The sequence below is a fragment of the Silurus aristotelis genome (genome assembly GCF_946808225.1).
Source record: "Silurus aristotelis genome assembly, chromosome: 21".
NCBI lineage: Eukaryota > Metazoa > Chordata > Actinopteri > Siluriformes > Siluridae > Silurus > Silurus aristotelis.
In genome coordinates, this window is record NC_139594.1 from 6,201,222 (window position 1) to 6,217,630 (window position 16,409).

The 16,409-nt window shown below is 35.8% G+C and overlaps 5 protein-coding genes across 5 annotated transcripts in view; 2 read left to right on the forward strand and 3 right to left on the reverse strand.

Moving 5' to 3' along the window:
• Nucleotides 1-1,487: 1,487 nt before the first annotated feature.
• Nucleotides 1,488-2,152, reverse strand: LOC310716626 (hemoglobin embryonic subunit alpha-like). The gene is made up of 3 exons (XM_083523907.1): nucleotides 2,056-2,152; nucleotides 1,757-1,964; nucleotides 1,488-1,657 (listed from the first exon to the last, which is right to left on the reverse strand). The coding sequence occupies exons 1-3, from the start codon at nucleotides 2,148-2,150 to the stop codon at nucleotides 1,529-1,531; spliced, it is 432 nt and encodes a 143-aa protein (XP_083380033.1). The 5' UTR covers nucleotides 2,151-2,152; the 3' UTR covers nucleotides 1,488-1,528.
• Nucleotides 2,153-2,879: 727 nt separating this feature from the next.
• Nucleotides 2,880-3,629, forward strand: LOC310716636 (hemoglobin subunit beta-2-like). Its single transcript, XM_083523918.1, has 3 exons — nucleotides 2,880-3,013; nucleotides 3,101-3,323; nucleotides 3,476-3,629. Exons 1-3 carry the CDS (start codon nucleotides 2,922-2,924, stop codon nucleotides 3,602-3,604), a joined length of 444 nt encoding a protein of 147 aa, XP_083380044.1. The 5' UTR covers nucleotides 2,880-2,921; the 3' UTR covers nucleotides 3,605-3,629.
• A 7,759-nt stretch (nucleotides 3,630-11,388) lies between these two features.
• Nucleotides 11,389-12,190, reverse strand: LOC310716757 (hemoglobin embryonic subunit alpha-like). The gene is made up of 3 exons (XM_083524166.1): nucleotides 11,996-12,190; nucleotides 11,697-11,904; nucleotides 11,389-11,600 (listed from the first exon to the last, which is right to left on the reverse strand). Exons 1-3 carry the CDS (start codon nucleotides 12,154-12,156, stop codon nucleotides 11,472-11,474), a joined length of 498 nt encoding a protein of 165 aa, XP_083380292.1. The 5' UTR covers nucleotides 12,157-12,190; the 3' UTR covers nucleotides 11,389-11,471.
• A 212-nt stretch (nucleotides 12,191-12,402) lies between these two features.
• On the forward strand, nucleotides 12,403-13,092 carry LOC310716762 (hemoglobin subunit beta-2-like). Its single transcript, XM_083524176.1, has 3 exons — nucleotides 12,403-12,524; nucleotides 12,601-12,823; nucleotides 12,949-13,092. Exons 1-3 carry the CDS (start codon nucleotides 12,433-12,435, stop codon nucleotides 13,075-13,077), a joined length of 444 nt encoding a protein of 147 aa, XP_083380302.1. The 5' UTR covers nucleotides 12,403-12,432; the 3' UTR covers nucleotides 13,078-13,092.
• A 2,598-nt stretch (nucleotides 13,093-15,690) lies between these two features.
• Nucleotides 15,691-16,409, reverse strand: part of LOC310716281 (hemoglobin embryonic subunit alpha-like) — an 891-nt gene continuing 172 nt past the window's right edge. The window contains exons 1-3 of the mRNA XM_083523303.1: nucleotides 16,332-16,409; nucleotides 16,041-16,248; nucleotides 15,691-15,941 (exon numbers count right to left, since the gene is read on the reverse strand). The exon at nucleotides 16,332-16,409 is cut by the window's right edge and continues 172 nt beyond it. Of these exons, the coding sequence (XP_083379429.1) occupies nucleotides 15,813-15,941; nucleotides 16,041-16,248; nucleotides 16,332-16,409 (415 nt within the window). The 3' untranslated portion in view covers nucleotides 15,691-15,812. The remainder of the gene's footprint in view (nucleotides 15,942-16,040; nucleotides 16,249-16,331) is intronic.

The following is a 16,409-nucleotide window of genomic DNA, read 5'->3' on the forward strand; positions in this document are numbered from 1 at the left end:
AAACCTTCTCCTTGGTCTTCCTCTTTTCCTCCTTCCTGGTGTCTCCATCCTCAGCATTCTCCTACTGATATACCCCATGTCCCTCCTCTGCACATGTCCAAACCATCTCAATCTCACCTTCCTCACCTTGTCTCCAAAACGTCGTATGTCTTTGAGTAGTAATTACTGAGTCGTTTGTGGCACGGCTTTGCCCTCGCATTGTTGTTTGCCATTTGCCCGACCCTTGCCTGGATTGCGTTTAAGATTTGGATTTGGATGATCTGTTTATATTCTAAAAACGTTTACATGCGTTTGTATCTGCGCACTTCAACTGCGTATTAGTGTCACTATGGGATAGAATTTCCGAGTTTAAAACTTAGAATCTTCAAGTTGTAAGTCCAAGTTTTCAAGTTTAAAACTATTGGAACCAAACACAACATGATAAAAATAGAAATCAAGTTTTCAATCTCAGAAATGTCCAGTATGATTATCTGGTGATTTTAACGCAAAACAAGTGAACAAGGTTTTAAAGAAACAGATGTAGAGGACAGAGTAGTATGGAGATGGATGATCCACTATGGCGACCCCTAGTGGGAGCAGCGGAAAGAAGAAGATGCCGCATACAGTATAACAGTAGTCCTTTGAACAGTAAATGTTGATTATATCTGCCACTTAAACTTGAAGCATTTATGTAAATCTGCAGTTTCTGGTCATTTGAACAAATATCTTCTATATATTCTATACAGAGCTCTTACTCTTCCTTTCCTGAGACAGTGCCTCATGAGAGTCTGTTTCATCGTATAGTTTGACGGTTTTGGAAAATGTACTTGAGATTTTTTTGACTGGCTGACCTTTAATTCTTAAATAAATTAGGGATTACTTTTCTCTGTAATTAACTGAGCCAGGTGAATACCTTGTAAATCTGAAGAAAGAATGCCATGATTGTACCAAGCTGGCATCAAAGCTAAATGCAACAACTCTGGAGAATCTAAATTTTAAAATATCTAATTTTTTTGTTGTTGTTTACTACATAATTGCATGAATAATCCCATCTGCGTCCAAGTTTGTTGCAACAGTTTGAGGAAGGCTGATTGGTGAATGTGATGGTCAAGTGTACAGAAATACTAGGCCCTATAGTGCACCTTGAACAGATTTGAATGTAAGTAGAGACTCACATTAGCCTCCAGAAAGACATTTAGTATTTTTATATTATCAGTTCCCTCTTTCCGAAGGCGTGTGATAAATCCCTATACTAGTTGCTCTCTTACAATTGGAAATAGGCTTTAGTAATGCTGTAAGAAATGTGTTCATGGTATATTAATACTGAATACATACCTTGAATTAATTTGCTAAATTTAGCTATATAATGCTCAAATTAAATATATTTCATTTACCAAGAGATTTTATGTTTTTTATTAAACCTTCTTTATTTTGTTTGTACAAAATGTAGTTGAGTAAAACTTTTATTCAATGCATTCAGGGACATTTACAAGCTCTGAAAAAGAGATTGTGCGTGTGGTGGTCTCTGTTCTGGTCTCTGCAGAGGGGTTTATCTGTACTTCTCGGAGAGGGCCAGGGACACTGCAGCAAGAAACTTATCCATAGACACGTGTACGTCAGGAGTAAAGTCAGTGGGGAACAGGATGGCCAGAACCACAAGCAAATTGTGTGAGAGGATCTAGAAGAAGAAACAACAAAATTCAAGCATGTTGTGGCACAGGATCTACTTACAGGTAAAACAGGATTGAATTATTACAGAGCATTAAGATGAACCTGCCTTGAAGTTGGCTGGATCAACACGCAGCTGGTAAGCGTGCAGCTCGCTTAGGCTGAGCATCCCGCTGGTCAGATCATCGATTTTGTTGACAGCCACTTCCACACCAGACATTACAGTCTTTCCGTGCTTCTTCAACTGGGCAGAGTTGAAGCTCATGTCCGTCCAATGGGTAAAGTAGGTTTTGGTCTGAGGGTAAACAGTCAGCATCCTGTGTAGGCACATTGGGGGAAAGTTAATCATATAAAAAGGGAAAATGAATTGAAATGAAGGGCAAAAATAGAAAGTTCTAAAGCACCTACCTGTACAGAGCCTGGCTACCGATTTCCTCAGCCTTTGGGGAGATCTTGTCCCAGAAGGCTTTGATGGCAGCTTTGTCCTTGGCAGAGAGACTCATGGTTTCAGAGTGGTCTTGACTAAGACTTTCTGTAAACTTTTTAAAAAAAACAATCACCTTTTTATACAAGGACATGAAGATGGCACACCCCAGACCCTCCTCAAAAACTTAACAATTTAGACTCCTTTCACAGATGACAGATTAGACAGCTGGTCTCCTGACTGTGTTAGATAACATTCACACCTGATAAACAAAGTGCTGATTCAACTTAACTATTTCATTTTACACAATTTAACTAAAACGCACAAAATTAGATGTTTAGAAAAAAACATCAGGAACAGCATGTGAAAAATTTGAAATGCACAATTTCATTTTCTTCAGATTTATAAGCAATTTATTTGCACAGATGTTTTTTTTTTTATTATTGCTTGCAGCAGTAAATTATATAAATATTCAGTTAAATTAGACACAAATTACATTGGAAAATGCTACAGACATAGTCATTGGGTAAACTTGAACATTTTTAAATCCTTAGAACATTTTTGAGAAAAAGCTTCCAAATTGGAAAAAAGCCCTAATTTAACGAATACATTTTTAGTTTTTGTTTTTATGACTCACTAATATATTTCTGAACGATTTCTACGAATGGCGTATTTTAAGAGACAAACGCTTATCTGATTTTAACGCCCATGACTGAACCCATCCCAAAATGTGCGCCTATCTACCTGATTTGTTCAGTGAGGTCAAATACATATAAAAGCTGGAGATCGAGACTCTTTGTGTCAAAGACTCAGTGTTCACCAGAACATCAGAAACCCCCAAAGCAGCATCATGGTTGAGTGGACGGATTTCGAGCGCACTACCATCCAGAACATCTTTTCCAAGATCGATCATAGTGCAGTCGGTCACCAGGCACTGACAAGGTAGATTTCAAATCATCACCTTTAACATTTATTTTCTTACTTGTTCTAAATGTGAAACTTATTGTTTCTTTTGAATGTGTCTCTCAGATGTTTGGTGGTGTATCCATGGACCCAGAGGTATTTTGCTAAATTTGGAAACTTGTACAACGCCGCTGCGATCATGGGAAATCCCAATGTTGCTGCACACGGCTTGACGGTGATGCGTGGTCTGGAGAACGCAGTGAAGAACCTGGACAACATTAAAGGCACTTTCTCCGAGTTGAGTGTGCTGCACTCTGAAAAACTGCACGTGGATCCTGATAACTTCAGGGTGCGTCTTTTTTATTGATTTATAAGAGACAGTGAATAATTTGTATTATAATTTATCTATAGATATATACATGATTATGTATTATATATCATATATAAATCTATCTAGAACTTATCCTGTGTTTATTCTTCATCCTCTGTTTCCTCCTATAGCTGCTGGCTGACTGCATTACCATTGTAGTTGGCGCTACTCTGGGTAGCAGCTTCACTGCTGAAGTGCAGGCAGCTCTGCATAAGTTCCTGGCGGTCATCGTCTCCGCACTCGTCCAACAGTACCATTAAATACTGAATGTGAGACCAGAGAGAAATTCTGAGACGTTTCTGCGTTTAAGTGGAAGTTTGTCTGTTAAAGAAAATAAAAGTTTAATACTCAGTACTCAGTCATGTCTTGTGTTTCTTATTAAACCTTTTACTGTGCACACGGAACGTATTCACAGCGCTTCACTTTACTGCGGTAAAACCAGCCGCACTTTTTGTGTTGCGCGTCTAATCGTGCACTTACGGTATAGGTGGTGGGCGTGGTCAAAATAGATGTAAAGACGCTTAAAAAAAAATAAAAAATAAAATCCCAATTAATTTTACAAATCTCAGTGCATTTTCAATCATGTTCCACATTCAAACCATCATAAAACATTTTCCTAAATAGGTTTGTTCAATCTTTTAAATAATTCTTATTTACAGTGTCCCTGTCTATTAGTCTATTAAATTCCAACTCATTTTACTGTGGAGTTTTTGAAGAAAAGTGAAGGAAAAATTCCTCGAAACCTCAGAGCATTTTAACTATGTTCCATATTCAAACACTCATTAAACATTTTCCTTTATAGGTTTGCTCATTCTTTTAAATAATGCTTATTTACAGTGTCCCTGTCTCTGTCTGTCTCTGTCTGTCTCTGTCTTTAGAGTGAATGTGGAACATGATTGAAAATGCATTGATGTTTGTAGTGATTGTGCCTTTACTTTTCTCAATAACTGTAAATTAAAATGACTTAAAATGTAATACTTTAATAGACAAGCACACTGTAAATAAGAATAATTTGAAAGATTGAGCAAACCTATAAAGAAAAATGCTTTATGAGTGTATGAATATGGAACATGATTGAAAATGCACCTGAGGTTTAGAGTGAATTTGCCTTTACTTTTCTCCAAAAACTCCACAGTAAAATGAGTTGACATTTAATACAGTAATAGACAGGGAAACTATAAATAAGAATTATTTAAAAGAATGAGCAAACCTATAAAGGAAAATGTTTATTGAGTCTTTGAATATGGAACATGGTTAAAAATCCACTTATGTTTCGAGTGATTTTGGTTTCACTTTTCTCCAAAACTCCACAGTAAAATGAGGTAAAATTTAATAGACTAAAAGACAGGGACACTGTAAATAAGAATTATTTAAATGATTGAGCAAACCTTTAAAGGAAAATGTTTTGTGAGTGTTTGAATATGGAATATGATTAAAAATGCACCTGAGGTTTAGAGTGAATTTGCCTTTACTTTTCTCCAAAAACTCCACAGTAAAATGAGTTGACATTTAATACAGTAATAGACAGGGAAACTATAAATATGACATTTAAAAGAATGGGCAAATCTAAAAAAAAAATGTTTTAGGAGAGTTTGAATATGGTGACTCAAATGCACTGATTTTTATGTCTCTTAAACATTGTACAGTGTACTTAAACATTGTGAATTCAGTGATAGTCAGGGTCACTTTATTGTATAGTCTAAAACACCATACAGTGAAGATGTTTTAAGATTTTAAGAGTGTTTTAATATGGGCTTTGATTTGAATTTCAGACCACTCCATGATTTGTAAGTGAGAGAACTTGCAAAATAGCAGGATGTTCAAATACTTATTTTCCTCACTGTGTATATATAATATATATATATATATATATATATATATATATATATATATATATATATATATATATATATATATATATATATATATATATATATATATATATATATATATATATATATATATATATATATACACACACACAGTACAGACCAAAAGTTTGGACACACCTTCTCATTCAAAGAGTTTTCTTTATTTTCATGACTATGAAAATTGTAGATTCACACTGAAGGCATCAAAACTATGAATTAACAAATGTGGAATTATATATGGAATTATATACATAACAAAAAAGTGTGAAACAACTGAAAATGTCATATTGTAGGTTCTTCAAAGTAGCAACTTTTTGCTTAGATTACTGCTTTGCACACTCTTGGCATTCTCTTGATGCCTACTTTGAAGAACCTACAATATGGCATATTTTCAGTTCACTTTTTTGTTATGTATATAATTCCATATATAATTCCACATGTGTTAATTCATAGTTTTGATGCCTTCAGTGTGACTCTACAATTTTCATAGTCATGAAAATAAAGAAAACTCTTTGAATGAGCAGGTGTGTCCAAACTTTTGGTCTGTACTGTATATATACAGTGAGGAAAATAAGTATTTGAACACCCTGCTATTTTGCAAGTTCTCCCACTTAGAAATTATGGAGGGGTCTGAAATTGTCATCGTAGGTGCATGTCCACTGTGAGAGACATAATCTAAAAAAAAAAATCCAGAAATCACAATATATGATTTTTTGACTATTTATTTGTATGATACAGCTGCAAATAAGTATTTGAACACCTGTCTATCAGCTAGAATTCTGACCCTCAAAGACCTGTTAGTCTGCCTTTAAAATGTCCACCTCCACTACATTTATTATCCTAAATTAGATGGACCTGTTTGAGGTCGTTAGCTGCATAAAGACACCTGTCCACCCCATACAATCAGTAAGAATCCAACTACTAACATGGCCAAGACCAAAGAGCTGTCCAAAGACACTAGAGACAAAATTGTACGCCTCCACAAGGCTGGAAAGGGCTACGGGGAAATTGCCAAGCAGCTTGGTGAAAAAAGGTCCACTGTTGGAGCAATCATTAGAAAATGGAAGAAGCTAAACATGACTGTCAATCGCCCTCGGACTGGGGCTCCATGCAAGATCTCACCTCGTGGGGTCTCAATGATCCTAAGGAAGGTGAGAAATCAGCCCAGAACTACACAGGAGGAGCTGGTCAATGACCTGAAAAGAGCTGGGACCACCGTTTCCAAGGTTACTGTTGGTAATACACTAAGACGTCATGGTTTAAAATCATTCATGGCACGGAAGGTTCCCCTGCTTAAACCAGCACATGTCCAGGCACGTCTTAAGTTTGCCAATGACCATTTGGATGATCCAGAGGAGTCATGGGAGAAAGTCATGTGGTCAGATGAGACCAAAATAGAACTTTTGAGTCATAATTCCACTAAACGTGTTTGGAGGAAGAAGAATGATGAGTACCATCCCAAGAACACCATCCCTACTGTGAAGCATGGGGGTGGTAGCATCATGCTTTGGGGGGGGTTTTCTGCACATGGGACAGGGCGACTGCACTGTATTAAGGAGAGGATGACCGGGGCCATGTATTACGAGATTTTGGGGAACAACCTCCTTCCCTCAGTTAGAGCATTGAAGATGGGTCGAGGCTGGGTCTTCCAACATGACAATGACCCGAAGCACACAGCCAGGATAACCAAGGAGTGGCTCTGTAAGAAGCATATCAAGGTTCTGGCGTGGCCTAGCCAGTCTCCAGACCTAAACCCAATAGAGAATCTTTGGAGGGAGCTCAAACTCTGTGTTTCTCAGCGACAGGCCAGAAACCTGACTGATCTAGAGAAGATCTGTGTGGAGGAGTGGGCCAAAATCCCTCCTGCAGTGTGTGCAAACCTGGTGAAAAACTACAGGAAATGTTTGACCTCTGTAATTGCAAACAAAGGCTCCTGTACCAAATATTAACATTGACTTTCTCAGGTGTTCAAATACTTATTTGCAGCTGTATCATACAAATAAATAGTTTAAAAATCATATATTTTGATTTCTGGATTTTTTTTTTTAGATTATGTCTCTCACAGTGGACATGCAGCTACGATGACAATTTCAGACCCCTCCATGATTTCTAAGTGGGAGAACTTGCAAAATAGCAGGGTGTTCAAATACTTATTTTCCTCACTGTATATATATATATATATATATATATATATATATATATATATATATATATATATATATACATACACACACACACACGGTGAGGAAAATAAGTATTTGACCACCCTGCTATTTTGCAAATACTCCCACTTAGAAATCATGAAGGGGTCTGAAATTGTCATCGTAGGTGCATGTCCACTGTGAGAGACATAATCTAAAATAAAAAATCCAGAAATCACAATATATGATTTTTAAACTATTTATTTGTATGATACAGCTGCAAATAAGTATTTGAACACCTGTCTATCAGCTAGAATTCTGACCCTCAAAGACCTGTTAGTCTGCCTTTAAAATGTCCACCTCCACTACATTTATTATTCTAAATTAGATGCACCTGTTTGAGGTCGTTAGCTGCATAAAGACACCTGTCCACCCCATACAATCAGTAAGAATCCAACTACTAACATGGCCAAGACCAAAGAGCTGTCCAAAGACACTAGAGACAAAATTGTACACCTCCACAAGGCTGGAAAGGGCTACGGGGAAATTGCCAAGCAGCTTGGTGAAAAAAGGTCCACTGTTGGAGCAATCATTAGAAAATGGAAGAAGCTAAACATGACTGTCAATCTCCCTCGGACTGGGGCTTCATGCAAGATCTCACCTCGTGGGGTCTCAATGATCCTAAGAAAGGTGCGAAATCAGCCCAGAACTACACGGGAGGAGCTGGTCAATGACCTGAAAAGAGCTGGGACCACCGTTTCCAAGGTTACTGTTGGTAATACACTAAGACGTCATGGTTTGAAATCATGCATGGCACGGAAGGTTCCCCTGCTTAAACCAGCACATGTCCAGGCACGTCTTAAATTTGCCAATGACCATTTGGATGATCCAGAGGAGTCATGGGAGAAAGTCATGTGGTCAGATAAGACCAAAATAGAACTTTTGGGTCATAATTCCACTAAATGTGTTTGGAGGAAGAAGAATGATGAGTACCATCCCAAGAACACCATCCCTACTGTGAAGCATGGGGGTGGTAGCATCATGCTTTGGGGGTGTTTTTCTGCACGTGGGACAGGGCGACTGCACTGTATTAAGGAAAGGATGACCGGGGCCATCTCTCCTTAAGGCAACCTGTTAAGTTTCGAATTCACTACAAAATTTGTTACTTAACTACAAAGCCCCAATAAATTGCCACAAATTGCCACAACAAAACTGGCAAAATAAGGAGTTCAACAACACTGTTCCTACAAAAACTGAACTTGAGTTTTTCTGCTGTATTTATTGATGCACTGGCAAAAAAAGATCAACAAATTGTTGATCTTTTGGCACTTGATTAAACTGAATTTGCCAAATAAATATATATATATATATATATATATATATATATATATATATATATATATATATATATATATATATATATATATATATATATATATATATACAGGTAGTCGTCAACTCACGACCATTCGACTTTACTACTACCATCGCTAGCCGCGGCATACGACAGTGCGTACCAGCTTCTGGCATCATTTCACAGTACTGTACATATATCCTACTCTACTTACGACCAAATATATATGTATGTATGTATGTATGTATGTATGTATGTATGTATGTATATACATACATACATACATACATACATACATACATATATATGTATGTATGTATGTATATATGTATGTATATATATGTATGACCCGGCCCCTCTGTCAAATTTTAGAACCCATTGTAGCCCGTGAGTCAAAAAGTGTGCCCATCCCTGATCTAGAGACATACCAGCACCAGTTGTATTTCACTTCCTGTTTACTTCATTGGACCTCTTTGAGTGTTGGATCTATGATGAGCTATTTTATGAGTTCCTCAGGAGCTCCTGGTTCCATAACCTCAAATGTCTGTATAAGTCTGTAAAAAGGACATTACTGATAAACTTACATTCCGGTGCTCATGTTAGTTCTCACTCTCCGGTGTTTTGAATTGTTTTAAAGATTTATAATCACACTTGATATCACACAAATGAGGATGGGTTCCCCTTTGATTCTGGTTCCTCTCAATAATTTTCCTTATAACATCTAAGGGAGTTTTTCCTAGTCACATGCTTGCTCATCAGGGATAAATACACATAATTCCCCTTAACTTTTAAATTCTGTAAAGCTTAATAGATATAAATGTGACTTGACTTGGCTAATGTGAGTTCTTGTACCTATTATCATATTTTCTATATTCGGAATCCTTAATGATGTTAGCTTTATTGTTGAACATTAAGTAAAATCGGTCAGACCCTGAAATCAGATGAAAATACGTCTAAAATATACTTCATTGTATCCATGCATACATTAAAAGTTTATTGACGCTACATGGTTGTGTTTCTGTAGACTTCATCATCAAATTCGGACGATTACACCACCCTGTAAATTCTATCCAGTTTAAAGATTAAAACTGAATAAAGATTTTTTTTTTCTAAATAAAAATAAAATGTTTTTTCGTTTAGTAATCAGCTGAAAGAAACAAAAGCAAACTTCTTATTCACTTAGCTAACAAATATAAAGTTAGTTTAGTAAACCAATTTCAGTTAGTATTCTCTTGAATGTTTACAAAGCTTACATAAGATAATAAGAATTCGGCAATGTTATATTTTGTACCACAAACATGCAGAATAGTATAATTTTCATAATTGGTTTAATCTGACAATAAAATCTAGTGAAAATTAAATAGAAAAAAAGTGGAAACAAATTCAACATTTTCTGCAAGTAAACTAAGAATATTGTCAGTAGTAATACAGTATGCACTGAACACAATTTAAAATCATAGACAATCACAATAATACAATTATGCATCTTAAACATTTGTCTGTGTAATTAACCATTATAGCATTTATATATTTAAAGACTTCCAAGCAACATACATAACTGAACTATCACTAAAGTTACAGAGGATTTTTGGAACAAGCAGTGTATATAAACAGCAAAAATAAAAATAATAATAATTACAGTTAAACACAGACCCTTTCTACTTTTACCAAATGCAGTATGTAGCTACTTGTAAAAACATACAATATGTGGCCAAAAATATTGGCAATATTGAAATAATATTATGAATTTGTGGTAAATATTTCACACTCATCCTTTAATAGTTCCCAAATTACAAAAAAAAAAATGTTTTACTCTTTTTACATAACTTTTAAAGTTCTGTGAATTAGTTCATATAAATTTATAATTTAAAAACATTTTCCTTACTGCTGCTAAATTTCACTTCAGAATTGCAGATTTTTTACAAAACATGGAGTGTGTGAGGGGAATAAAAAAAAAAAAAAAAAAATTATATATATATATATATATATATATATATATATATATATATATATATATATATATATATATATATATATATATATATATATATATATATATATTAATATATTGTATTATTTTTTTAAATATAAAATAAAATATAAAATATTTTTGCGGGATTGGGCTGAAGCTGGACTGAAATATCCGACCCGTGAAGGTCTCTAGTTAATGAGCTGAAAACGGTGCGAAATTAAAAGGAAAAACATTGATCATGTCACCAAACAGATTCAAACTAAAGTAACGAGCCTCATTTGAAAATATAGGAAGTAGAAATGACAAATATTCACGTAAAAAAATTAATAATGGAAGTAAAAAGATACCAAAAATAAATAGTGAAGTAACTTCTTAAGTATAGAAACTATTTGGAAGTCATTACTTCTTATCTCTGGTGTGAGTAAAGTGAAGCTGAAGGCTTCTGCATGTGAGCAATGATTGTAAAGGAGTAAAAATCTGTTGTTTAATTTATGCATTAACATCATTATGATGGAGTTAAATGTGTATTTCTGTTTTATAAAGATCTGTTTAGTCTTATATGTTCCTTTATTTTTCCCCTCAGCGGACATTATTCACTTTTTAAAGTCTAATATAAACACACAATAATACTTAAACACAGAGGTTTAAAGAAGACGCACATACAGTGTTATTTTTAAATTACAGACCAAAAATCTTTTGGCTTTTATTTAAAGCAGTCAGGGACATTTACAAGCTCTGAGAAAGAGATTGTGCGTGTGGTGGTCTCTGTTCTGGTCTCTGCAGAGGGGTTTATCTGTACTTCTCGGAGAGGGCCAGGGACACTGCAGCAAGAAACTTATCCATAGACACGTGTACGTCAGGAGTAAAGTCAGTGGGGAACAGGATGGCCAGAACCACAAGCAAATTGTGTGAGAGGATCTAGAAGAAGAAACAAAAATCAAGCATGTTGTGGCACAGGATCTACTTACAGGTAAAACAGGATTGAATTATTACAGAGCATTAAGATGAACCTGCCTTGAAGTTGGCTGGATCAACACGCAGCTGGTAAGCGTGCAGCTCGCTTAGGCTGAGCATCCCGCTGGTCAGATCATCGATTTTGTTGACAGCCACTTCCACACCAGACATTACAGTCTTTCCGTGCTTCTTCAACTGAGCAGAGTTGAAGCTCATGTCCGTCCAATGGGTAAAGTAGGTTTTGGTCTGAGGGTAAACAGTCAGCATCCTGTGTAGGCACATTGGGGGAAAGTTAATCATATAAAAAGGGAAAATGAATCGAAATGAAGAGCAAAAAGAGAAAGTTCTAAAGCACCTACCTGTATAGAGCCTGGCTACCGATTTCCTCAGCCTTTGGGGAGATCTTGTCCCAGAAGGCTTTGATGGCAGCTTTGTCTTTGGCAGAGAGACTCATGGTTTCAGAGTGGTCTTGACTTCTGTAAACTGCTTCAAAACGAATCACTCTTTTATACAAGGGCATGAAGATGGCACACCCCAGACCCTCCTCAAAATATAACAACTCAGACTCCTTTCACAGATGAAGATTAGACAGCACGTCTACTGACTGTGTTAGATAACATTCACGCCTGACAGGAAACAAGTGCTGATTCACACCCATAACTGAACCCATCCCAAAATGTGTGTCTATCTCCCGGGTTTGGGAGGAGCAGTGAAATGCTTATAAAAGCTGGAGATCAGGACTGTTTGTGTCTGAGTCCTCGTTCACCAGAACATCAGAAACCCCCAAAGCAGCATCATGGTTGAGTGGACGGATTTCGAGCGCACTACCATCCAGAACATCTTTTCCAAGATCGATCATAGTGCAGTCGGTCACCAGGCACTGACAAGGTAGATTTCAAATCATCACCTTTAACATTTATTTTCTTACTTGTTCTAAATTGTTTCTTTTGAATGTGTCTCTCAGATGTTTGGTGGTGTATCCATGGACCCAGAGGTATTTCGCTAAATTTGGAAACTTGTACAACGCCGCTGCGATCATGGGAAATCCCAATGTTGCTGCACACGGCTTGACGGTGATGCGTGGTCTGAAGAACGCAGTGAAGAACCTGGACAACATTAAAGGCACTTTCTCCGAGTTGAGTGTGCTGCACTCTGAAAAACTGCACGTGGATCCTGATAACTTCAGGGTGCGTCTTATTTTTTTGTAATTTGCTTTTGCTAGTTAATTAATTGTTGATTAATGAGCCTATACTGGTTATTTTTTCTGTTACTTATCCTGTGTTTATTCTTCATCCTCTGCTTCCTCCTATAGCTGCTGGCTGACTGCATTACCATTGTAGTTGGTGCTACTTTGGGTAGCAGCTTCACTGCTGAAGTGCAGGCAGCTCTGCATAAGTTCCTGGCGGTCATCGTCTCCGCACTCGTCCAACAGTACCATTAAATACTGAATGTGAGACCAGAGAGAAATTCTGAGACGTTTCTGCGTTTAAGTGGAATTTTGTCTGTTAAAGCAAATAAAACTTTAATACTCAGTACTCAGTCATGTCTTGTGTTTCTTATCAAACCTTTGAATTAAAAGGGAGCTGAAAACATCACACTGTAAATTCTACAAGTTCACTTTACCAGTTACCTGAATTTTGCAACATAAAGATAAAATGTAAGTTGGTTTACTAATCAGCTGAAAGTGAAGAAAGCAACCTCTTTCTTATTCAAGTAAACAAACAATAACAAATGTGTTTTAATGATTCAGTTTTACTTAATATTCTCTTAAAAGTTTACTAATGTTACTTGAGATATTAAAGTCCCAGCAGTGATCTATTCTGTACAACATACATGCAAAATACTATTATTAATAATATATACATCTATATGTATATAATATTCTATATATAATTTAAAGTTATATACTGTATTTATCTAATAATATAATATTTTATAATTTGTTTACTATTCTTTTCAACACAATCTGGGGTAAATAATAAAAAATCTGTTTCCACATATTCTTTAAATAAACTGTTTTAATCATCTATTCAGGATTAGTACAAAATGCACTACATACAAGTTTGAAATTCATAATCGTTCATGTGAGCAATATAAAGACTTCAAGAAAATCACAATAATACAATTCTGCATCTTAAACATCTGTATGTGAACAGTACAAGATTGATCAATTCACAGACGTGCTGAACCATTCTGCTGTCAGCAATCAATATACATAAATCAATTATTACTCTACAAAAGTTAACAAGGATGTTTGGATCAGGCAGTTTATATAAACAGCAAAAAATAAATAAACACAGACCCTTTCTACTTTTATCAAATGCAACATGTGGCTACTTGTAAAAACCTACAATATGTGGCCAAAAAAATTGTGACATCTGACTTTTACAGATCTGTTTGTTTCTTCCCCAAACTGGTCACACTAAATTGGAGGCACACAATTGTATAAGATGTCTTTGGATGCAGTTGCATTTAATTTTCATTCACTTGAACTCGGAGAACCAAACAGTTTCAGCATGTCAATGCTCTTGTGCACAAAACCAGCTGCATGAAGATGTGGTTTACATGGGTTGGAGAGAAAGATCTTGAGTGGACTGTTATAGAGCTCTGGCCTCCTACCTATTAAACATCTTTAAGCTGAATTGTAATTAAGAGATGATCAAAACTCACACATGGATCTTATGATCAGGTGTTCACAAACCTTTTTCCATGTAGTGGACATGATCTCATTAAATGTTATCATTTAAACTCTGTTACATTGCAAAATTTACAGTTGCAGAAAGAAAAAATAATAAAGTTCAACCTTACAGTGAATTGTATGGTTTATTTACTCTTAAATTACCTCAGTAATGTGAACTATTTGTACTAGAATTTTACAAACAATTAAAATTTAGTAGTAAGCTCAACAATTTGGTTATAGTCAAACAACAGCATTTTATAGTAAAGTATACTCATTTAATTACAGTGATAAAATAGTTTTTGTTACTTACTGCTGCTTTTCTTTGTGCTGCAATGAAGTAACTTGAAAATGTACTCAAACATGTTTTTAAATTATAATATGAATTTATCATTCAGTGGTTTAGTAAAAAAAATATTCCCTTTTTACATAAATGTTTAATTTCTCTAAATTAATTCATATCACATTTTAACTTAAAGCAAAAGACTATATTTTCCCTACTGCTGTGCTAAATTTACCTTTATAATAGCAGATTTTTACAAAAGTGGGGTAGGAAATCATGTATTCTGTTGATTGGGGTTTAGCTCAGGGTTCTGTGCGGTGGACTCAAGTTCTTAGTAAACCATAAAGCTTGTTTTGAGTTCAGGTGTGTTGTACTGGAATACACTTTAAGTTCCTACAGTATTTCTATACACTGGTAATCTTTATGTTTTACCATACAAAGACATTGTATACTATAATTGGCTTCCAAGTTTTGGGCAACAGTTTGAGGAAGATCAACTGATGGGTGTGATGCTCAAGAACAGAAACAATTAGCCATATAGTGTATATTAATCAGATTTTAAAGCAAGTCTGAAAAATATCTCAAAACAAAGTAATGGTTCTGAATGACTTTAGGATTAAATGTTAGCATGTTTCTAAAAGTTTATTTGCATTGGGGCTCAACTGAAATTTATTTAGAGTTTTCTGTGTGAAACTGTTACCACAATTTTAATAAATTAATGACACTACAGTATGTTTTTCAAAAAATTTACATTATTTTGTGGTATCCTATAATTATTATTATTAGTAGTAGTAGTAGTAGTGGTAGTAGTACCACAGGATTACCACCAGTGTCAGTATAGTGAAGCTAAAGGTAGCTTTCTGCGTCTGAGCAATGATGGTAAATGAGTTAGAAACAGTTGTTTAATGTATGTATTAACATCATTATAATTTAGTTAAACGTATGGTGTTCCTGTTTTATAAAGATCTGTTTAGCCTTATATGTTCCTTTACTTTTCCCCTCAACTGAAATGACACACTTTTTTAAACCTAAGTCTAATATAAACACACATTAATACTTAAACACAGAGGTTTAAAGAAGACGCACATACAGTGTTATTTTTAAATTACAGACCAAAAATATTTTGGCTTTTATTTAAAGCAGTCAGGGACATTTACAAGCTCTGAGAAAGAGATTGTGCTTGTGGTGGTCTCTGTTCTGGTCTCTGCAGAGGGGTTTATCTGTACTTCTCGGAGAGGGCCAGGGACACTGCAGCAAGAAACTTATCCATAGACACGTGTACGTCAGGAGTAAAGTCAGTGGGGAACAGGATGGCCAGAACCACAAGCAAATTGTGTGAGAGGATCTAGAAGAAGAAACAACAAAATTCAAGCATGTTGTGGCACAGGATCTACTTACAGGTAAAACAGGATTGAATTATTACAGAGCATTAAGATGAACCTGCCTTGAAGTTGGCTGGATCAACACGCAGCTGGTAAGCGTGCAGCTCGCTTAGGCTGAGCATCCCGCTGGTCAGATCATCGATTTTGTTGACAGCCACTTCCACACCAGACATTACAGTCTTTCCGTGCTTCTTCAACTGGGCAGAGTCGAAGCTCATGTCCGTCCAATGGGTAAAGTAGGTTTTGGTCTGAGGGTAAACAGTCAGCATCCTGTGTAGGCACATTGCATAAAGCTTGTCAGCGATATTGGTAGAGCAATTGATCACCAGGAGAAAAATTACTCACACACCTACCTGTACAGAGCCTGGCTACCGATTTCCTCAGCCTTTGGGGAGATCTTGTCCCAGAAGGCTTTGATGGCAGCTTTGTCT

Excerpts from the sequence above, each read along its gene's own strand:
- LOC310716626 (XM_083523907.1), bottom strand. The coding sequence starts at position 2,150 with ATGAGTCTCTCTGCCAAGGACAAAGCTGCCATCAAAGCCTTCTGGGAC. Across the intron at positions 1,965-2,055 it reads GGTAGCCAGGCTCTGTACAG|GATGCTGACTGTTTACCCTC; the intron begins GTAGGTGCTTTA and ends GTGCCTACACAG. Across the intron at positions 1,658-1,756 it reads TTGATCCAGCCAACTTCAAG|ATCCTCTCACACAATTTGCT; the intron begins GCAGGTTCATCT and ends TTCTTCTTCTAG.
- LOC310716636 (XM_083523918.1), top strand. The coding sequence starts at position 2,922 with ATGGTTGAGTGGACGGATTTCGAGCGCACTACCATCCAGAACATCTTT. Across the intron at positions 3,014-3,100 it reads GGTCACCAGGCACTGACAAG|ATGTTTGGTGGTGTATCCAT; the intron begins GTAGATTTCAAA and ends TGTGTCTCTCAG. Across the intron at positions 3,324-3,475 it reads TGGATCCTGATAACTTCAGG|CTGCTGGCTGACTGCATTAC; the intron begins GTGCGTCTTTTT and ends TTCCTCCTATAG.
- LOC310716757 (XM_083524166.1), bottom strand. The coding sequence starts at position 12,156 with ATGCCCTTGTATAAAAGAGTGATTCGTTTTGAAGCAGTTTACAGAAGT. Across the intron at positions 11,905-11,995 it reads GGTAGCCAGGCTCTATACAG|GATGCTGACTGTTTACCCTC; the intron begins GTAGGTGCTTTA and ends GTGCCTACACAG. Across the intron at positions 11,601-11,696 it reads TTGATCCAGCCAACTTCAAG|ATCCTCTCACACAATTTGCT; the intron begins GCAGGTTCATCT and ends TTCTTCTTCTAG.
- LOC310716762 (XM_083524176.1), top strand. The coding sequence starts at position 12,433 with ATGGTTGAGTGGACGGATTTCGAGCGCACTACCATCCAGAACATCTTT. Across the intron at positions 12,525-12,600 it reads GGTCACCAGGCACTGACAAG|ATGTTTGGTGGTGTATCCAT; the intron begins GTAGATTTCAAA and ends TGTGTCTCTCAG. Across the intron at positions 12,824-12,948 it reads TGGATCCTGATAACTTCAGG|CTGCTGGCTGACTGCATTAC; the intron begins GTGCGTCTTATT and ends TTCCTCCTATAG.